Here is an 18,858-nt window from a genome sequence, read left to right on the forward strand (position 1 = left end):
GGAACTCACCAAGGCCAGCTGACCTGGGTCTGAAAAAGCCTGGGTTAAAACAGGTCTCACTGAACATAGCGGACAATGAGGACTACTGAGACATCAAGAACAATGGCAATGGGTTTTTGATCCTATTGCATGTATTGGCTTTGTGGGAGCCTAGGCTGTTTGGATGCTCACCTTACGAGACCTGGACGGAGGAGGGTTTTCCTTGGACTTCCCACGGGACGTAGAGCCCTGATTGCTCTTTGGGCTGACGAGGGAAGGGGACTTGATTGGGGGAGGGGGAGGGAAAGGGGAGGCGGAGGTGGGGAAGAGACAGAAATATTTAATAAATAAATAAAAAAATTAAAAAAAACACCATAAAAACAAAAACAAAAAAAATAAAATAAAAATATGACTTTTAATGACAGAAAGGACTAACAAGTGAAAAAAGCTATGACAATACAAAGTGTCATTAATTGGCTACTTAGTAAATTAATAAAACTTAACAAATACCAAACTTTATAATTTTAACTTGTAAAGGCCGTAGACAGCAGTTTGTCTATGTATCATGTATGAGTTGGGGGTTCTACCCACAACAACAAATGAATGTATAAGTATACATATTATTTTTTAAAAATAAATTTATTTAGAATAATATTTTTAAAACACCAAAGCCAGGCATGTTGACACACACCTTTAATCCCAGCACTTGGGAGACAGAGGCAGGCAGACTTCTGTGAATTTGAGGTCAGCCTGGTCTACAGAGTGAGTTCCAGGACAGCCAGGGCTACACAGAGAAACCCTGTCTCAAAACACTAAAAAACAAAAATAAAAACTCCTCCAGGCCAGGGGTAGGGATACACGTCTCTAATTTCAGCACTTAGTAAGTGGAGAAAGAAGCATGTAGACCTCTGAATTTCAGGCCAGCCAGGGCTACAGAGTGAGACACTAGTATCTTGGTGGGGGGAAAAAAACCTACAACCACCAACCATCAAAACCTAAACAACAGCAAGTAAAACCTCCTATCAACAGTGTCTTAAAAACAGTTATGATAATTGATAAAGGAGCAGCAATTTAATGACATTTGTTAAAGACCGTGGTGACTTTTTAATTTTTAATGTTAACACATTTGTAGTTATTTATCGTGTGTGTGTGTGTGTGTGTGTGTGTGTGTTGTTTGTGGGTGTAGGTCAGAAGACAACTTAGGGGAACAATTCTTTCCTTTTATGCCAGCTCTAGAGATCAAACTCAAGTCACAGTGTTTAACAGCAGCGCCTTTCCCCGCTGAGAATTTCACCATCCCAGATTTGTGTTCATGAAAGGTTTTCATAACAGTCCGTCTGACAGGGAGACCAGATGGCTCTGATCAAAGCTAATCCAGACCAGCAGCTAGCTTAACCTAAATGAACTTTCTTCTTCCATCAGAGAGGAATATGAAAAGGTCACAGTTCAGAAAGGTTTTGGGGCTCAGGATGTAGCTCGGCTACCTGCCTAGCAAGCATCAGAGCACTATGGGCTTAATCTCACGCCCTGTATAAACTCAGTGTGATGGCAAATGCCTGTAATCTTAGCTCCTGGTAGGCAGGATGATCAAAAGCTCAAATTCAATCTCCTCCACCACACAGTAAGTACAAGGCCAGCATGAGCTACATCCGACCTCGTTTCAAAAAGGAAATAAAATGATCTTCTGGTTAAAGAAGTAGATGGTTAGCCGGGTGGTGGAGGCACACGCCATTAATCCTAGCAGGCAGATCTCTGTGAATTTGAGGCCAGCTTGGTCTACAAGAGCTAGTTCCAGGACAGGCTCCAAAGCTAGAGAAACTCTGTCTTGAAAAACAAAAACAAAAAAACAACAACAATAACAAAAAAGTTTTATTTTTTGGCTCTTGTTCAAGAATATATAACACTCTCTTGCTTATTCCCACTCCTTTCAGGCCCAGAGCAGCAAAGGCCACCCAGTTTAGACACCTAGGCAAACTGCAGAGGCAGCACCAGAAACTGACCTTAGTCCCAGGCAAGGCTGGCTGAAGGTGTTGCTCCAAGGTTACAGGTGAAGTGGCCTGGCGGCAGCAGTGCTACACACACAACTCTGGGGTGGAGCCAGTGGGTCCCCGGAGAGAAGCAGTAGCCCTAGGGAGCAGGAACGATGAGATCTCGAGGGACATCTGGAGGAACCTGGGGCTCACAGGCATGACTCTCTGGCACCTTTGGGTAGATGAAGGGTGTTTAAGTTTAATTTGAAAAAGAACCACAAAACAGCTACCAAGTTAGAAAGTAAGAGAGCAAAACGTGTTCCGAGGATGTTTCTCAGGGAGTAGGGAGCGCAGATCAGTGGCTAGCACTTGCCTGACACTCACCGGACACACCAAACAGGATAGTGCTAAAACAGAGCAGCTGGATAACGGAGAGGTGCAGATTTACACACACATATCCACAGCGGTGCCTGGCACTTTATGCTGATGGCCTCCTAATGTGGCCCGGGTTCCTAGTATTATCATCCTTCCCAGACCGAGACCAAAAGGAAGTACTGGCCAAGACCAAACTGCAAGTAAGCTGTGTCAGCACTTGAACCTCAGCCTGTCTTGACAGCCTCGAAATCTGAGCTCTTAGGCCCTGCATGCCTCTATCCTTTATACACAGGATAAACATATACCGTGTATATGTTACATATTTATATATAAAGCATATATGTATCTTTTATATTCTAGTCACGGTGAGCATCCTTCTAACATCTTCATCTCTCGCTCCTAGAATGCAGCATTAGTCAGCCACCACCTCTTTAGTGCTTTAATTTGTTCCCATTCCCCTCAATACCCTGCTTACTGCTTTGCCCTTGCTAAGCCTTATCTGAAGTCTCAGTGAAGGCTACATTCACACGTGTGCATGTTCTGTTTGAGCAAAGGCATTTAAAGGAGGAGATCCTGGAATTACAAAATCTGGAGCACTTTCTGGTTACGAAAGCCAATGCATGCAAGAGAAGGAAGTTAAAGTTCCTCAACGCACTTAACACTTGAGTGGCACTGGAGATACTCAGAAGTGGTGATGGCTGAGAGCTGAGACTAACCTCAGGGGAGGAAACGACTGCCAGCTACTCTAAGGCAAACACCAAGAGCTGTCACTTTAGCCTCCCCACCCCCTGCAAGAATCCTCTAAGAAGGTCCTACTGAAGAGGGCTCAGCCTGATCCTGAGGAAACAACGAGAAAGAAAAGGCAGCCCCCACCCTGGCAAAGGCTTGTTTGCTTCCAGTTAAAATATCAAATATTGCACAAGGCAGTGAGTATTTCAAAGTTTGTATTAAAGTGGACAATCAAATGGTTATATATAAAGCAAGTGCTGATTTCTGAGAACTCTGCTGGCAGACCATAGGACTCCTGTAAAATGGTCTTTCTCACAATTGCTCTTAGCTTAGGGACTATGGGTTGTGATAGTCCATGCGCACTATGGTGCCTCTAATCAGCAGCATCTAGAAGAGTCCCAGCCAGTGCCAGGGGTAAAACTAGTGCCTCATTCGCACCAGGCAAGAACTCTACCACTAAGCCACCATGGCAGCTACACTGAACCCTATCATCTGGTTTCGTTGTTCCACATAAATATCTGCAAACATGGAGTAGAGCAGGGCCACTGCTTCGGAGAGGGCGCTAAGGGGCCTTTGAAACCAGTAAATCACTACAGGGACCTGGTATCAAGCAGAAAACCCTTTGCACCATGTGTCTGTCATGTTCCCCAGCACTGGTGCATCTCCCTCCATGGAGTCACAGGCCTTGAGAAGAAAGGAACCCTAATAAGGCCGCAAATAGGCCGCTGAGGTTGCTCAGAGAAAGCTGATGACCATGGTGCTTCATATGCTACACAGGTGTGTGACACAGAGGTGTCCTGGTGGGCAGCGCTGGCCACACTTCGTGTTCTTCCTTCAACTTGAGGAATTGCTTTGCCCTACTTGAGATGCTTTTAGGAAAGCATTTCATTACCAGATCTAGAGAATTTCCAGCAGCCAGCCAGGACCAAAGGTCTGTGTGTGTGTATAGAGAGTGCTGACAGACTCTGTGGCTTTTTAAGATACACAAAGCTGGGGCTGAAGAGATGGCTCAGAGGTTAAGAGCATTGCCTGCTCTTCCAAAGGTCCTGAGTTCAATTCCCAGCAACCACATGGTGGCTCACAACCATTTGTAATGGGGTCTTGTGCCCTCTTCTGGCCTGCTGGCATACACGCAGACAGAATATTGTATACGTAATAAATAAATAAATATTAAAAAAAATACACAAAGCAGAAAACATTTATTCATTCAACAAACATTTGCCAAATGCTTACTGTGATGTGTATTTGTACAACATGCTAAGGCTTTACTAATGGACACATAATGTTCTTACAGTTTATAGTCTATAATAGTTCTCTCTCTTGTAACTGTTGAAATTAAATTAAGCTAAGGCAGGTAAGTCAGGGGTTCCGTTGCTGTGAAGAGACACCACGACTATGGAAACTCTTATAACAAAAAACATTTAATTTTCAGTTCAGAGGTTTAGACCATTCCATCATGGTAGCATTGGACATGGTGCTGGAGAAGAAGCCAAGAATTCCACATCTGGACCAGCAGGTAGAAGACATAGTGACCCACTGGGCCTGGCTTGAGCTTCTGAAACCTCAAAGTACACCCACTTCCTCCAGCAAGGCCAACCTATTCCATTAAGGCCACATGTCCTAATCCTTTCAAATAATGCCACTCCCTATAAGCCATTTTCATTCAGACCACCAGAGATAATATCACACAATCCTGGAGAAGACAGGAATTAACTGTACGTATGTTGACAGATGGAGGGCTGGGTGACCATGGTGCTCCAGCTGCTTCATCCTGAGGAATTACCGGAGGATCCCGGAGAAATGGAAGGATATTGGTGGAAGAGTTACCCTGAAACTGAACATGAGCCTGACAGCAGCAAACAAGGAGATACAGATGAAAACAGACCCCAAAGCTTAAATTCTTAAAATTAAAAAAAAATTCTTTTCAAAGACAGGGTCTGTCTAGTATGTAATCCTGGTTGTTATAACTCAGTCTGTAGACCAGGCTGACCTCAAATTCACAGAGATCCACCTGCTTCTGCCTTCCAAGTGCCAGCATGAAACCATGTGCTACCATGCCTAACGTACACAAAGCTTTGGATTCTGCCCCAAGAAAGCATTGACGGGCACATGTATGTATGTGAGCTAAAGCATACATAGCTCACGTCTGCTCTGACTTTGTTCAGTCTTTCTCTGAGGCTATTTAAACACTGGCAAATGTCAAAGGCAATGGATTCTGCAGATAGAAACCGCATCATGAGTAAAAGGGAGAAGAAGAGGCACATTTTTAGGATACGGCCCTCATCTGTGAAGCTCACCAGCTGTTTTCTAGTCGGGTGAACAAGGCAGTACATGGCAGTGGAGGGATAGTGAGCAATTTCCTTGTATTCCCTAAAATAAGAAAAAGCTTCATGAATATTTATTACATGACGGACTCTGGTTTTGTCAGTTGTGAGGCAGTGGCTGTGGGTCCTGATAGTGAACCCGTTACATGGGTGGTGGTGGGGCCTCTCTCAGGAGTTTATTTAAGCATCTCAGACATAAAGTGTATATGTTTCAAGATATCGTTTTTAAAATTTATTATCTATATGGCGCTCTGCCTCCATGTATGCCTGTAGGCCAGAAAAGGGCACCAGATCTCATTACAGATGGTTGTGAGCCACCATGTGGTTGCTGGGAATTGAACTCAGGACCTCTGGAAGAGCAGGCAGTGCTCATAACCTCTCAGTTATCTCTCCAGCCTTCAAGATATCATTTTTTTTTTAAAAAAAGGGTATCATGAATGTGGTTTTTAAAAAGAGGGCCAGGGAAATGGCACAGTATATAAAGGCTTTGCTGCCAACCCTGCCCGATTCTTAGACAAGAAAGATGGAATCAACTCTCATAAGTTGTCTGTCCTTTGATCTTCCCACACGTATGCACATATGTGCACACATACACACAAACGAATGTAATAAACGTTTAACAGAGACTACCAAAGGTTTCCAAAGTTTTGTAGCTATCTGAAAAGTGTTGACCAGCACCTCCAGGGTTCACTGGTTAGCGCGGGACTTACTGGGGAATTATGGAGTTCTTTGATGAAATTTCTAGATACCTTTAAAATTTTTAAATAACAAGTAAGTGCAACAGTGCATGAAACTGCCTAAGCGAGGGGAGGGCAGAAAGATTGTTCAGCAATGAAGAGTACTGCTTGCTCTTGCAGAGGTCCAGGTTCGGGTCCCAGCACCCAGGGGACAGCTCACAATGTTCTGTAATGCAATGTTCTCTAGTTCTAGGGGGTCTGATGTCTGCTGCTGGCTTCCGTGGGCACCAGGTCTACACAGAGTGCACATACATTCATACATATAAAATAAAAATAAATATTTAAAAAAGAAATAAACAGGCTGAGGAGATGTTATTGGGTAAACGGCCTGTTATGTAAGCAGAAGAACCTGAGTTCAGACCCAGCACCTATGTGAAAAGCTGGGCATTGGAATGTGTCTGCAACCCCAGCACCGGAATGGGAGCCAGGGCAGGAGGGGGTGCAGGGACAGGAAACTGCTGGAGCTTGCTGGCCAGCTAACCCAGCCAAATTAATGTGCTCCAGGTTCAATGAAAATAAGATGGAGAGCAACAGAGGAAGATACGTCTGGCCTGCACACACACACACACACACACATCTATGGATATACCCTCCTTGAAAAGAACCCTCTCCCTCAGAAAACCCCCACACGCAAACCTGTCCCTTCAAGGAAAAGATGACAAGATATGAGAATCAGAACTAACAAACAATTCATGCTAAGAACAGAAATCTAGTGAGCATGAATGTCTGAACACAGATGTGCCGTGGTTTGGATCTTGTGTGTCCCCTGAAGGCTCATATGTTAAAAGCTGAGTTCCATGCTTGATACTATTGGCAGAAACTTTAATAGGTGGGGCCTGGCAGGAGGTCTACATCACCAGAACATCTGTGAGAACTCTTTCTGGACCCATGTGTGCAGCTTTCATCTGCCATGTTATTCCCCACCATGGTGTGCGTCCTTACTATAGGCTGCAAGGCTATGGCCAATTATCATGGGCTGAAATCTCTAAAACTATGAGCCAAAGCAAGTCTTTTTCAAAAAAGCTGCCTCAAGAATTTGTAATAGCAATAAAAAGCTGATAAGCATAAGACAGTTCACGATCACACGATATTGCCACAGCTGCTATGTGAGTGCCACATATAAAGGTAAATACCACAAAACCTTCAAGACCAGAATTTGTATCTTTCCTTTTACCTGTAAACACGCACCAACCCAAATCTGCTCAGAGCATTTGCATGGCAGGTAAATGAGCTGAGACCCAGAAGCACAGCATCTGTGCCTACACAAGGGTTATCATGCTCATTTGTAAGCTCAACAAGACCTGGTTCCTGAAATGAACAGACCAAGAACAAGCATGTTCACGCGCTAGGACGTGAGTTTCACTTCAGCGATCTGAGTCTGATCTCATGGCTTTCCCTGTACAAGGCATGTTTATACTATAATTTTTGTTCTGTTACTATATTGGAAATGTTTTCATCATGTCAACTTTACCTTTATCTCTTTGCTTTTTTATTTTTTTGAGACACAATTTCTCTGTGTAGCCCTGGCTGTCCTGTAATTTGTTCTATAAACCAGGCTGGCCTCAAACTCAAAGATCCACCTGCCTTTGCCTCTCAAGTGCTGGGATTAAAGGTGTGCACCACCACTGCCTGACCTCACCTTGTATTTCTTTAAAAACTCTTTATTCATCTATAATTCTGAATTTATTTGTTAGGATTTATTATTTGACTCTCTATATATGAACACTCTCAAATTCTTTTCTATATAGCAGTACACACGGAAAGTGCATGGGGATGATTTGCTTACACAGTGGTCCTTATGCAAATGAGGTGATCATGGCCTACAAGCCAGAACCTGTGTCTTGGAGCTCTAGGAAGCCAAGTCTGAGACTGGGTGATACGGTCTGCAGGCCTAGGTAGATAGAGGACTGTACTTTCTGGAACAAAACCACTCACCATTATCTGGTCTATCCAGAGCTGATGGCAGTGGTCTCCCTAGAAGAGGAAGCTCTTGGTGAGAACTGACAGGGTATATTTTAGGACAAATATGTGGCCTATAGAAAGTTCTCTGAAGAGAATTTCACAAAGCTTATCTTGTTGCTTGCTTTCCTGCCTGATTCCCATGCTGCAGCCTTGGTTTCGTTCCCCGGATAGCTAGCTTTTCTGCCTTTTTTAGGCATGGGAAATGAGGTAATGAAGCAACAGGAGTCCCCAGAGAGGTAACCATGGATCTTCTGTAATAAGCAAAGCAGCAAGGAGAGCATTACGGTCTCTGTGAAGGTGACCACGACCTGCTGACTCCAGGCCTTGTGCCATTCAAGGGGAATGGACATCAATGCATGGATGGGCCCCACGCCCTTCTCTCCACACCCAGAATGGGCCTTCAGCACTTCACCCAACATATTGCTTCCCCTGGTGAAACCCTACCGTTTCCCGGCCTACTCCGATGCCAGGCCCTCTGTAATGCTGTCTCTGGAAAGCAGGAGCTCGCCATCTTAGCTGCCAAGCAGAATCTTCTAGGGCTGCTTTCTGACAGACACTGAAACTGATGCTCACCCATGAAGACTGTGGGCTCTGGTCTAAGCAGTTCTAACAAGCAGCCTTAGTTCAGATCTCCTGCTCCTAATTGAAACCACCCCTCTGGACACCTGTGGCACCTATTCTGGATGTGACATGCGCCACCCACCTCGCACTTTAATAAAAATACATTATTATTTGTGCTGTGGCAGGGGGATGCTTGCACTATGGTGTCTGTATGGAGATCAAGGACAGCTTGAAGAAGTTGGTTCTCCCAGTCTGCCAGTTGGGTGGTAGGGTTCTAACTCAACCTATCAGATGGGACTGTCAAACGCTTTTACCACTGGTCCAAAACTCCAAAACTGTTTCTGCTTTTTGCAAGGTTTTATTTATTTATTTATTTATTTATTTATTTATTTATTTATTTATTGTAAATCAGTGCCATTCTAAGATCTCTAAGACCAGGGACAATCCCTAGTGACTCAGAATCATGCCTGGAGCCTGGCCCATTTGAAGAGCGATAGGCATACCTAAGAGTTCTAGAATGTAGCTCTAGACAGACTCAGTAGCAAAGAAGCCTCCTGCCAACTGCCAGAAGCAGGGCTGGAGGAGAAACCATAGACTCCATAAAGGCCAAATTAAGCCTTTCCAGTTAAGACTAAGTCAAACAGTTTCCATGAGACTACCTGGTCAATGTAATATGGAAAGCTAGCGACTTGCTAAAACAATTACAACTACCTTGTCATGCTCCAAAAGACTGTTCACTCAGATTGGGGGTACAGCATCTTAGAGGAAGATGTTCTGTTTGCGAGGGCTCAATTCGAACCAATGTGGGTGAGGGAGATTCCGATGGCATCCATTTTTATTCACTTTTCCTCACCCTTCCCCCTTCACTTCCCATGAGGCAAGTTTTCTAAAATGGTTTCAGTCTTTTCAAGCTTAATAATGGCAACACCAAAACTTTCAGAACGAAATAAGGCTGCTTAGGAGACAAGGGTGGAATTCATTTCCTTAAACTCTGCCTGGGTCTCCACATTGTTACTACAGAGCCAACATCACTCATTCTGGAACATTTCCCGAGGGCTCCTGATGTGCAAACACTAAGTCCCTAAACCAGAATTCAAGAACCTTCCGGGCCTGGAGACAAGGGGACAGACAGAAATACCTTCTAAGACAAGGCCCAGAAGGGCCACACACAGGGAAAGCAGGGTCTCTCAAGCATGCAGCACCAGGGAACACCTGCCCTGGACCCAGGCTCCGAAGGCGACCCTAGCCCTCAGGTGCTGGTTGAAGTCCGGAGCACCAGCCCTGAGACACCTGCAGGAACATAGCCCACACCGATGATTCTCCCTTCCCTGTCTTGTCCTGCACACTGGGGGCTTCCCAACTTCAACATCTATGGAAGCACCCCTTGAACCCTACGCTGAAGTTCGTGAAAATAAAGAGGGTGGAGCTTGAAGGACTCTGATTCAGGAGGAATCTCATCCCGCACCAGTACTGGCTGGGTGCGCCGGGAGCACTCCATCTGCCCGCTACCCCGCAGCCAAGAACGCACCGGAGGGCGGCGGCTGTCTGTCCATTTGCTGGGCCCGCATAACGACCCTGGTTGTCTGAGCAGGTTCCTGCGCGCCCAGCGGTCCTGCTATAGCGGGGACACACCCAGTCTCGCCGCCGCCGCCGCCGCGAAAGCGACACCTGCGGCACACACGGACGGACGGTCCGGGAGCCGGCGGGGACCTGGAGGCCCCGGGCTGGGGCGCTGCCCGCAGGCAAAGCGGAGACACGGGCAAGGACTAGCAAACTCAGACGCCGGCGCTAGCACGCGAGGGGACCGGTCCTAGTGGCACTCACCGACCCCCAGCGCCAGGGTGGCGGCGCTCGGCGCGGCTCTTTCGCCAGGTTCCCTCCCTTAGATTCCCGGTTCCGCTCCAGCCTCGCAGGGGCGGCTGCGGCCGGCGCTGACAGCTGAGGCCGCCACGCAGGGAGGAAGCACCGGAGACCGGCGCGGGTGGGAGAACGCACCAGGAAGCTCCGGCTCCTCCAGGGGGCGCGGCGGATCGCGCGTGCGCAGTGGGCCGCCCCTGCAGGTGCCCGGGGTTTGCTCCCGGCCGGCTCAACCTCGCCTAAGCTGCGGCTTCAGCGTCTGCGCAGTGCCTCGCACGTGTTGCCCGGCTCTGACAGAGGGCTCTCCGCGTCGCGCGCGCGTGCACCCGCTCCTAGGTCAACATTCCCGACCGTGCATCTGCGCAGTACTCCACGGAGGGCGCACCTCCTGCAGGCGCGTGCGCGAGTGCGGGTGGGGTGGGGCGGGGCCGTACTGCGCGTGCGTGATGGGTTGTCCCTGCGGGTTTTGAGCCACACTCTGGCGACCGAGAGTGCGGCGCCGCCTGGTCCGTGTCCAGCAGGGGGCGTTAGTCTGGGGTTCTGCTTCGTCGACTGAGTGTGCGATGCCAGGGGACAGAGCCCCGGGGCCGTGGGCCTGAAGCTTGTCTCAGCACAAATGTGTTTCAAAGCAGTTGAGGCTGGAATATTAAGTATTTCACTTTTGCGGCGGGTTTTACTATTTCAAGTTCCTCTTTCTCCCCAGGGCCCTCGCTCCATCTCACTCCCGTCACCAAGGGAACGTGCTACTTTCCAGCTCCTGCCTGAGCAGAAGAAACCCAAGCCCTGGGGAGGTTAGGTTGAGGAACCTGACAGCGTCGACAACGGGCAGCGAGTACAGCGAGAGTCACGACCCAGCCCAGCAGCATCGCTAGGAGAACGGAGTCGAAGTGGTGGGGCTAGGAGGAGGGAATCAGGGTTCTGGGTCCCCTCTGGGAGGGAATGGCGGTGAGATCGTAGATTCCTGGATCCAGGTCTGTGCAGCCGCGCGGCCGGCCCGTGAGAAGTGGGTCACCGGGTGGAGCGTGAGCGACTGCGCCGCGGGGCCAACAGTCGCCGCGGGTGGTCCGGCGGGTCCCTTGAATGCCCGCGGCCACTGGCTGGGTGCGGGCGGTGAGTGAGGCTCAGCCTTCCCCGGCATCCAGGCTGCAGAGGTGCCTAAGGTAACCCGGGACTTCCAAGTCGAGATGCCAGTTTCACTGTGGTCACGACCTCTAGCTCTCTGAGGTCCAATATGGTTAACCCAGAAGGTGGGCTCCCAGGGAAAGAGCCCTTTCCTGACACACAGTCAATCCCCTGGGATCCTAGAACACCTTCCACAGAGACAGCTCTGGCCAAGTTTGCCGGATAAAGGAGTCACTGAGACCTGACTTAAGGCCTTGAGTTCTTCAGTAGTGTAGTCAAGTCATTTTACTCTTTGGAATCTTAATTTCCAACTCCTAAAATTGAAATGGTAACAATAGCAAATTTAAAGGTTGTTGTTCCCTCTCACTCCTCGCCCTTTTTGAAAGTGAAATGAGAAAAAAGCATATTTAAGTGATTATAATGCCTGGCACTTAAATTCCAATTAAATGGTAGTATGACGCATGCCGCGGGGCAGTTAATGGAAGGCGGGGATTTGGATTATTAGTGTGCTGCAGGCATCGCCGTCATCCCTCCAAACAAAATGTCTTTCCCATTCTCTACTTCACGCCAGAAAAGTGTGTGAGCCTGACGACTATAACTTTAGCCTGCTTCTTCCTTAATTACTTTTCTTTCAAACCAGTACTTGTCATTTCCAGCTCAAAAGATTAAAGCTTGCAACTTTTTAGTCTTTTCCAAACCGAATCCTAGTTCTGCAGAGCTAAATCTAGGAACAGAGCTGGATGACTTAAAATTTCCCTTAGGTAAATGAGGCTGGGAGTATTGATGAAGAACGTTCCTCAGCATCTCACAAAATAGGCGTCTTGTGTTAAATTTACATTTTTATTGTGTGCTGACTGCACAAATATAACTGGAAATGTAAGTATTAAAACACCCATTTAACAGAATTCAGAGTCCTCAACAAAGTATCGTTAGACTAGTGAAGCTATTGTAATTTGAAAATAATATAAGGCCAGGCAGTGGTGGCGCACACCTTTAATCCCAGCACTTGGGAGGCAGAGGCAGAGGCAGGGGGATCTCTGTGAGTTCGAAGCCAGCCTGGTCTACAAGAGCTAGTTCCAGGACAGGCTCCAAAGCTACAGACAAACCCTGTCTTGAAATTCATCCCACCCCCCAAAAAGAGAGAGAGAGAAAAAAAGCCAATGCAATGATTTTGTGTGTGTATTTATTTTTACAACCATCATTATGCTCTCAGTAATTTAATTTTTCCCCTCACAGCCATTGATCTATTTTTTAATGTAGGTGTAGCTGGTTATGGTGGTACCTTCTAAGTACTGCATCATATTTTTTAAATTTGGTTATTTATTATGTGCAGTGTTCGGCCTGCATGTACAACTGCAGGCCAGAAGAGGGCACCAGATCTCATTACAAATGGTTGTGAGCCACCATGTGGTTATTGGGAAATGAACTCAGGACCTTTGAAGAGCAGTCAATGCTCTTAACCCCTGAGCCATCTCTCCAGGCCCTGCATCATTTTTTAATAGTTATTTTATAATTATATGTATTTGTATGTCTGGCTCAGTCTTTCTGTCAATCTCCCCACNCTGGCTTCAGCATCAACTCCTCTAAGCTACCCTTGAGTTGCTGCGAGCGGCTAGAACCTTGTTCCTGACTGCCCAGGGCCAACTGACTCTCACGGAGCTCTGGGACCCACACTGATCCCTTGCTTTGGGGACAGTCAGGTCTGTTTGAGATTTGAGGTGGAGCCCTTCTTAAACCTCTAGATGCCATGCTGGGCAGATGGGTCTTCAGTGTGTGTGTGTGTGTGTGTGTGTGTGTGTGTGTGTGTGTGTCTGTGTGTGTGTGTATTCGTGCACGTGCATGAGTTTCTGTGGAAGCCAGAAGAGCACATCAGATCTTCTGGAGCTGGAATTGCAGGCAATTGTCAACTGCCCTGTGTGGCTGCTAGGAACTGAACCTGGGTCCTCTGGAAAGTAGAATGGACTCTTACATGCTAAGCCAGTTCTCCAGCCCATGCATCTTATTTATTTAAGGCAGGGTCTATCACTGAACTTGGAGCTCAGTGTTTCAGGTCAACTACCTGGCCAGTGAGCCCCCAAGATCTAGCTGCCTCTCTGCTCAGCTAGCTCTAGGGTTACAGGCATGTGCCTCCATGCCTGACTTTACATGAGTATTGGGGACGGAACTCAGGTCCTGCAAGCATTTTGTGCAGCAAATATTTTACCCACTGAGCCATTTCTTGAGCCATCTCCCCAGTTGTGAAGTAGAGAACATTTTTTTTACTTAAATATGCTAAGAAGAAAAACACGAAAAGTAGATATGCATGTTCCAAGAGACTGAAATTTTATTTAGAATGGTAATGAAAAGCTCACTGGGAAAGTAACTTCTGAATAAATATCCAAAAGAAACTGTAGAGTTCTCCATGTAAAGACATGAAGGAATTATCTACTTGGCAAAGGAAACCCAAATGTTGATGCAGTATGGATTTATTGTGTTATGGAACAGTGATTAGGCCTGTGATGTCGTAGTAGGAACAGTAAGGTAGATGGGTAATGGATGAAATAACAGGAACTATATACTGCGGGACTTTGTAGGTCATTGCAAAGCGCAGCTTTTTCTTGGAGATTTTATGATGGAAGGGTCATCTGGCTTGAATGGGCTGTTCTTGTTAGCTCCTAGGAGTGTGTTGCAAGGTGACAAGATCAGATGCAGTGTCTGTACTGCTGCGGCTGTCACCAAACAGTCACAAGTCAGGAGAGGTGAGGGCTGATAAGAACTGGGGTGGTGGAAGGTGCCAAATTCTGAGACTGTTCTAAAGGCTGAACCAGCAGGCTGTGACAGACTGCATTTCAAAAGAAAAGGCAGTAAAGACCTTTATCTCAAGAGTGGAACTGATAGGACCTGAGGTAAAGGAGACCCTAGGATAAGTTGTTTCAGGAGAACCACAAATAGGCCAGGCCAGTTTTGAGCTAAAACACAGTGGGGCAGGGACGGGTAGCCTTCAGTTGAACATTTGGGAAAAGTCCAGACTAGAGAAATCCAAGTAGACATTGTGTGAATGCCTGTGGATCCTGTCATGGCTATGTGAGGTCACACGTTGGCATGAAAAGGAGTCCAGAGACTGAGCCTGTAGCACCTTCATGTTTGCAGGCTGTGGAGAGGAAGAGGCATCAGCCCAAAGAGCCAGGGAAGGGGTAACAATGAAAAGACAGTGTTCCGAGCATCCCCAAGAGCAACATTATTCAAGGATGAAAAGAATACTTCTGTTTTTGTTTGTTTTTCTCAGGGCAGGGTCTCACTATGTAGCCCCAGCTATCCTGGAACTCACTCTATAGACCAGGGTGGCCTTGAGCTCACAGAGATCCTCCTGCCCAAGTGCTAGAGTCAAAGGTGTGTGCCATTACACCTGACTGAAAATACTTCTTGGCATATTTGTGTTATACATCCTATTTTCTCAACTTGTTTCTTGACTAGTGGTGAGCGTCTTTTTCAACTGGGGGGAAAATGGCAGTGTTCAAGAAACTAAAGCTTCTCCTCTGGAAGAATTTCATCTTAAAGGTACGGATACACTTATCCATGGGGAAGATGTGGGTCCTCTGGAGCAGCTGCGTGTTTGAGTTAAATAAGTTACAATTTTAGCTTCTCTTCCTGTGTTAAGTCACCTTGACAGAAGCAGCTCAAGGGAGAAGGGGTTTATTCTGGCTCACAGCTTAAAGGTGGGGACACCATTGTGCCAGCTTGAAGCACGTGGTCACATCACATCCACGGTAAGGAGCAGAGGACAGTGGGTGTTATTCCGTCCCCATATTCCACTTACACAGTCCGAGATCCTAGCTACAGAGTGGTCCCGCTCATGCTGAGCCAGTTTTCTCCCCACAGGCATTCCCAGAGGCCCGTCTCTAGGTGATTTTAGATTCTGTCAAGTTGAAATTACAATCACTACTAATGAGTTGAAGAACAATTAAGAATCTCATTTCTAGCTGGGTGGTAGTGACCACACACCTTTCATCCCAGCACTCGGAGGCAGAGGCAGGCAGATCTCTGTGAGTTCAAGGCCAGTCTAGTCTACAAAGCAAGTTCCAGGATAGCTGGGGCTGTAACACAGAGAAACCCTGTCTTGAAAAACATAATAAACAAACAAAAAAAGAATTTCATTTCTATAAGTTCACACTCCCACAGTAATTCTGTGAGGTCTCATTATGAAAAACAATTCTTGTTGATTTCTAACTCTTGATGGTTTAGAAGCAGTATTAAATGGAGATGCCTAGCTAGCTCTTATTCTGTCTTTTACCTTTTTTTTGTGTGTGCTTTGTATAGGAAGGCTAGAAGAAACAAAAGAGATTTTTTGTTTTTGTTTGTGCACTTGTTTTGAGACAGGGTCTCAATTGTATATCAAAGGGTGGGCTCAAACTTCCTAAGTAGCCAAGGGTGACCTTGAATTTCTGATAGGTCTGCCTTTAAACCTCTTGAGTGCTAGGATTACAGATGTGAATTGCTACATTTGGGTTATTAAATACTGGGGATCATGCTTCATGTATGCTAAGAAAATACTTAGAAGGTTTCTCCAGCTTTCTAAGTAGAAGAATGCTTACCCCATAGAAGTCACACTGGAGTTTCATCTGGGAGTGACGAGTAGCCGTTGTTTTTGTTTCAGAAGCGGAAGACTCTGATAACAGTTCTCGAAATCCTGATGCCATTACTGTTTTCTGCAATTGTACTGTATCTTCGTTTCAATAGTATGCCAAAACACGTATCAACTACTAAGTACCCAGCATTTGATATCAGTTTTCTGCCAATATATTTTGATTATTATCCGACGAGAAGTAAATATCAGTTGGCCTATATCCCTTCCAAAAGCGGGACTTTGAAAAGCGTTACTGAAATGGTGGACCAAGCCTTCACTGTTGGCTTTGAAGGTCAGATATAAGATGGAGTAGGGAGGGCATTTCACTTTTCCTTATTGCACTAAAATGTTTTATTACATTGATTGGTTATGGATGTGAGTAGAGGTGTGTGTATGTGTGCATTCTGTGTATGTTTTCCCTCTTGATTTGCTTTCTGGGATATTTATTCTGTGGGTTTTCTTGGGTGTAGTTAATCTCTTTGTGTTAGAGTTTTTCTTCTAGCAGCTTCTGAAGGGTTGGATTTGGAGATAAATATTTTTTAACTTTGATTTTATTATAGAATGTTTTATTTTCTCCATTTTTTGTGACCAAAAGCTTTGCTGGGATAGTACTCTGAGCTGGCATCATCTGTGGTCTCTTAGTGTTTGTAGAGCATCTGTCATGGCCCTTCTGGCTTTTAGAGTCTCCACTGAGAAGTTCGGTGTTTTTCTAATAAAACTTTTCCCCTTTTAGCTTTTAATATTCTTTCTTTATTCTGTATGTTTGGTGTTTTGAATATTATGTAGAAAGGGGGAATTTCTTTTCTGGTTCAGTCTATTTGGTATCCTGTAAACTTCTTGTATCTTGATAGTTATCTTCTTCCTTAGGTTAGGGAAATTTTCTTCTATGATTTTATTTAAAATACTTTCTGTGGCCGGGAAATGGTGGCGCACGCCTTTAATCCCAGCACTCGGGAGGCAGAGGCAGGCGGATCTCTGTGAGTTCGAGACCAGCCTGGTCTACAGAGCTAGTTCCAGGACAGGCTCCAAAGCCACAGAGAAACCCTGTCTTGAAAAACCAAAAAAAAAAAAAAAAACTTTCTGTGCCTTTGACTTAGGTTTCTTCTACTTCCTCTATTCTTATTGTTCTTAGATTTGGTCTTTTCCTAGTATCCCCGATTTCCTGGAGGTTTCATGCCAAGATTTTTTTAGATTTAATATTTTCTTTGACTGGGGTATCATTTCTTTCTTCCGTGCCTGAGATTCTCTCATCCATCTTTTGTATTCTTTTGATGAGACTTGCCTCTAAAGTCCCTGTTTCAGTTCCTAAATGTAGGTCTTCTTTATTGATTCGATTTCCATTTTCAGGTCTTTTTTTATTTATTTCCTTCCACTGTTTGTGTCTTCATAGTTTTATATAAGGGTATTATTCATATCCTCTTTATCATTCTTATTTATGATTATTTTAAGGCCATTGTACTGTCCTTTGGCTACGTTGCAATTCTCAATTCTTAGAAATCTGCCTGCCTTCCTCTGCCTCTTGAGTGCTGGGATTAAAGGGGTGCTCCACCACCCCCTGGTAGAGCAACACATACTCTTAACTACTAAACCATCTCTCCAGCCCCATGAATCCTCTCTCTCTTTCTGTGTGTGTGTGTGTGTGTGAGAGAGAGAGAGAGATAGAGAGAGAGAGATAGAGAGAGAGAGAGAGAGAGAGAGAGAGAGAGAAGGGAGGAGATTGAAAAAGAGATTGAAGTGGGGAGAAGAAAAAAAAGGGGAATAAATTTAGGTGTGCACATGCTATTGTACATGTGGAAGCAAAGGATAACCTCAGATGGTGGGCCTTTCCTTTTTTTTAATGTGTAGCCCTTGAACTTGTGATCCTCCTGCCTCTGCCTCCTTCAGCAAATTTTACCGGCGGGCACCACCACAATCGGCCCTTCCATCTTTTTGAAATAGGGTTTCTCCATTGTTTTTCTGCTACATACACCAGACTAGCTGGCACGATAGGTATCCTTGGTTGTCAACTTGACGACATCTGGAATTAACTAAAACCCAAATGCCTGGGTATGTCTGTGAGGGATTTTTTTCTTAAATCATTTGAAGTGGGAAGACTCTCTTTTAACCCACATCTTCTGAGGTGGCAAGATCCACTTTAAATTTGGGCCACACCTTCTGGTGGTGGTAGCCCAAATAAAGGCCATGGAAGAAGAAAGTACTTGCTTGCCCTTTGCCTACTTGCTCTTGCTGGCAAGTCCATTCCTTCAGTGCCTACTTCTTTGGGATTCTGGCTTATTCTGAAGACCAGCCAAGACATCGGCCTTGTGGACTGAACAGCTGCTGGATCCTTGGCCCTTACATTAATAGACAGTCATTGTTGGACTAGCTAACCACCCTGTTAGCCATTATATTGCACCCCATTTTTATGTGTGGTTTTACAAAGTTCTGTTTCTCTAGAGAACCTCAATACACTGGCCCATGAATTTCAGGGGATTTTCCTCTCTCCACCACTTCTTCATACTATTGCGTCTGACTTTTTTTTTTGGTTTTGGTTTTTGGTTTTTGGAGACAGGGTTTCTCTGTACAATAGCCCTAGCTGTCCTGGCACTTGCTCTGTAGACCAGGCTAGCCCTGAACTCAGAGATCTGCCTGCCTCTGTC

General features: G+C 45.8%; 2 protein-coding genes across 5 annotated transcripts in view; one reads left to right on the forward strand and one right to left on the reverse strand.

The window, feature by feature from the left end:
* Abca3 (ATP binding cassette subfamily A member 3) overlaps positions 1-10,891 on the reverse strand; it is a 57,072-nt gene extending 46,181 nt beyond the window's left edge. For 2 of the 4 annotated variants that reach the window (XM_050166229.1, XM_050166007.1), the window contains exons 1-3: positions 10,462-10,626; positions 1,980-2,181; positions 172-261 (exon numbers count right to left, since the gene is read on the reverse strand). The gene's annotated coding sequence lies outside the window, so the exon portion shown is untranslated. The other 2 variants (XM_050166085.1, XM_050166160.1) reach the window with 2 other exon arrangements.
* A 4,208-nt stretch (positions 10,892-15,099) lies between these two features.
* Positions 15,100-18,858, forward strand: part of LOC126513188 (ATP-binding cassette sub-family A member 17-like) — a 72,004-nt gene continuing 68,245 nt past the window's right edge. The window contains exons 1-2 of the mRNA XM_050161472.1: positions 15,100-15,153; positions 16,250-16,511. Coding sequence (XP_050017429.1) covers positions 15,100-15,153; positions 16,250-16,511 — 316 coding nt within the window. The remainder of the gene's footprint in view (positions 15,154-16,249; positions 16,512-18,858) is intronic.

The sequence above is a fragment of the Alexandromys fortis genome, unplaced genomic scaffold, assembly GCF_014885135.2.
Source record: "Alexandromys fortis isolate MF-2015 unplaced genomic scaffold, M_Fortis_MF-2015_v1.1 scaffold_29, whole genome shotgun sequence".
Lineage (NCBI taxonomy): Eukaryota > Metazoa > Chordata > Mammalia > Rodentia > Cricetidae > Alexandromys > Alexandromys fortis.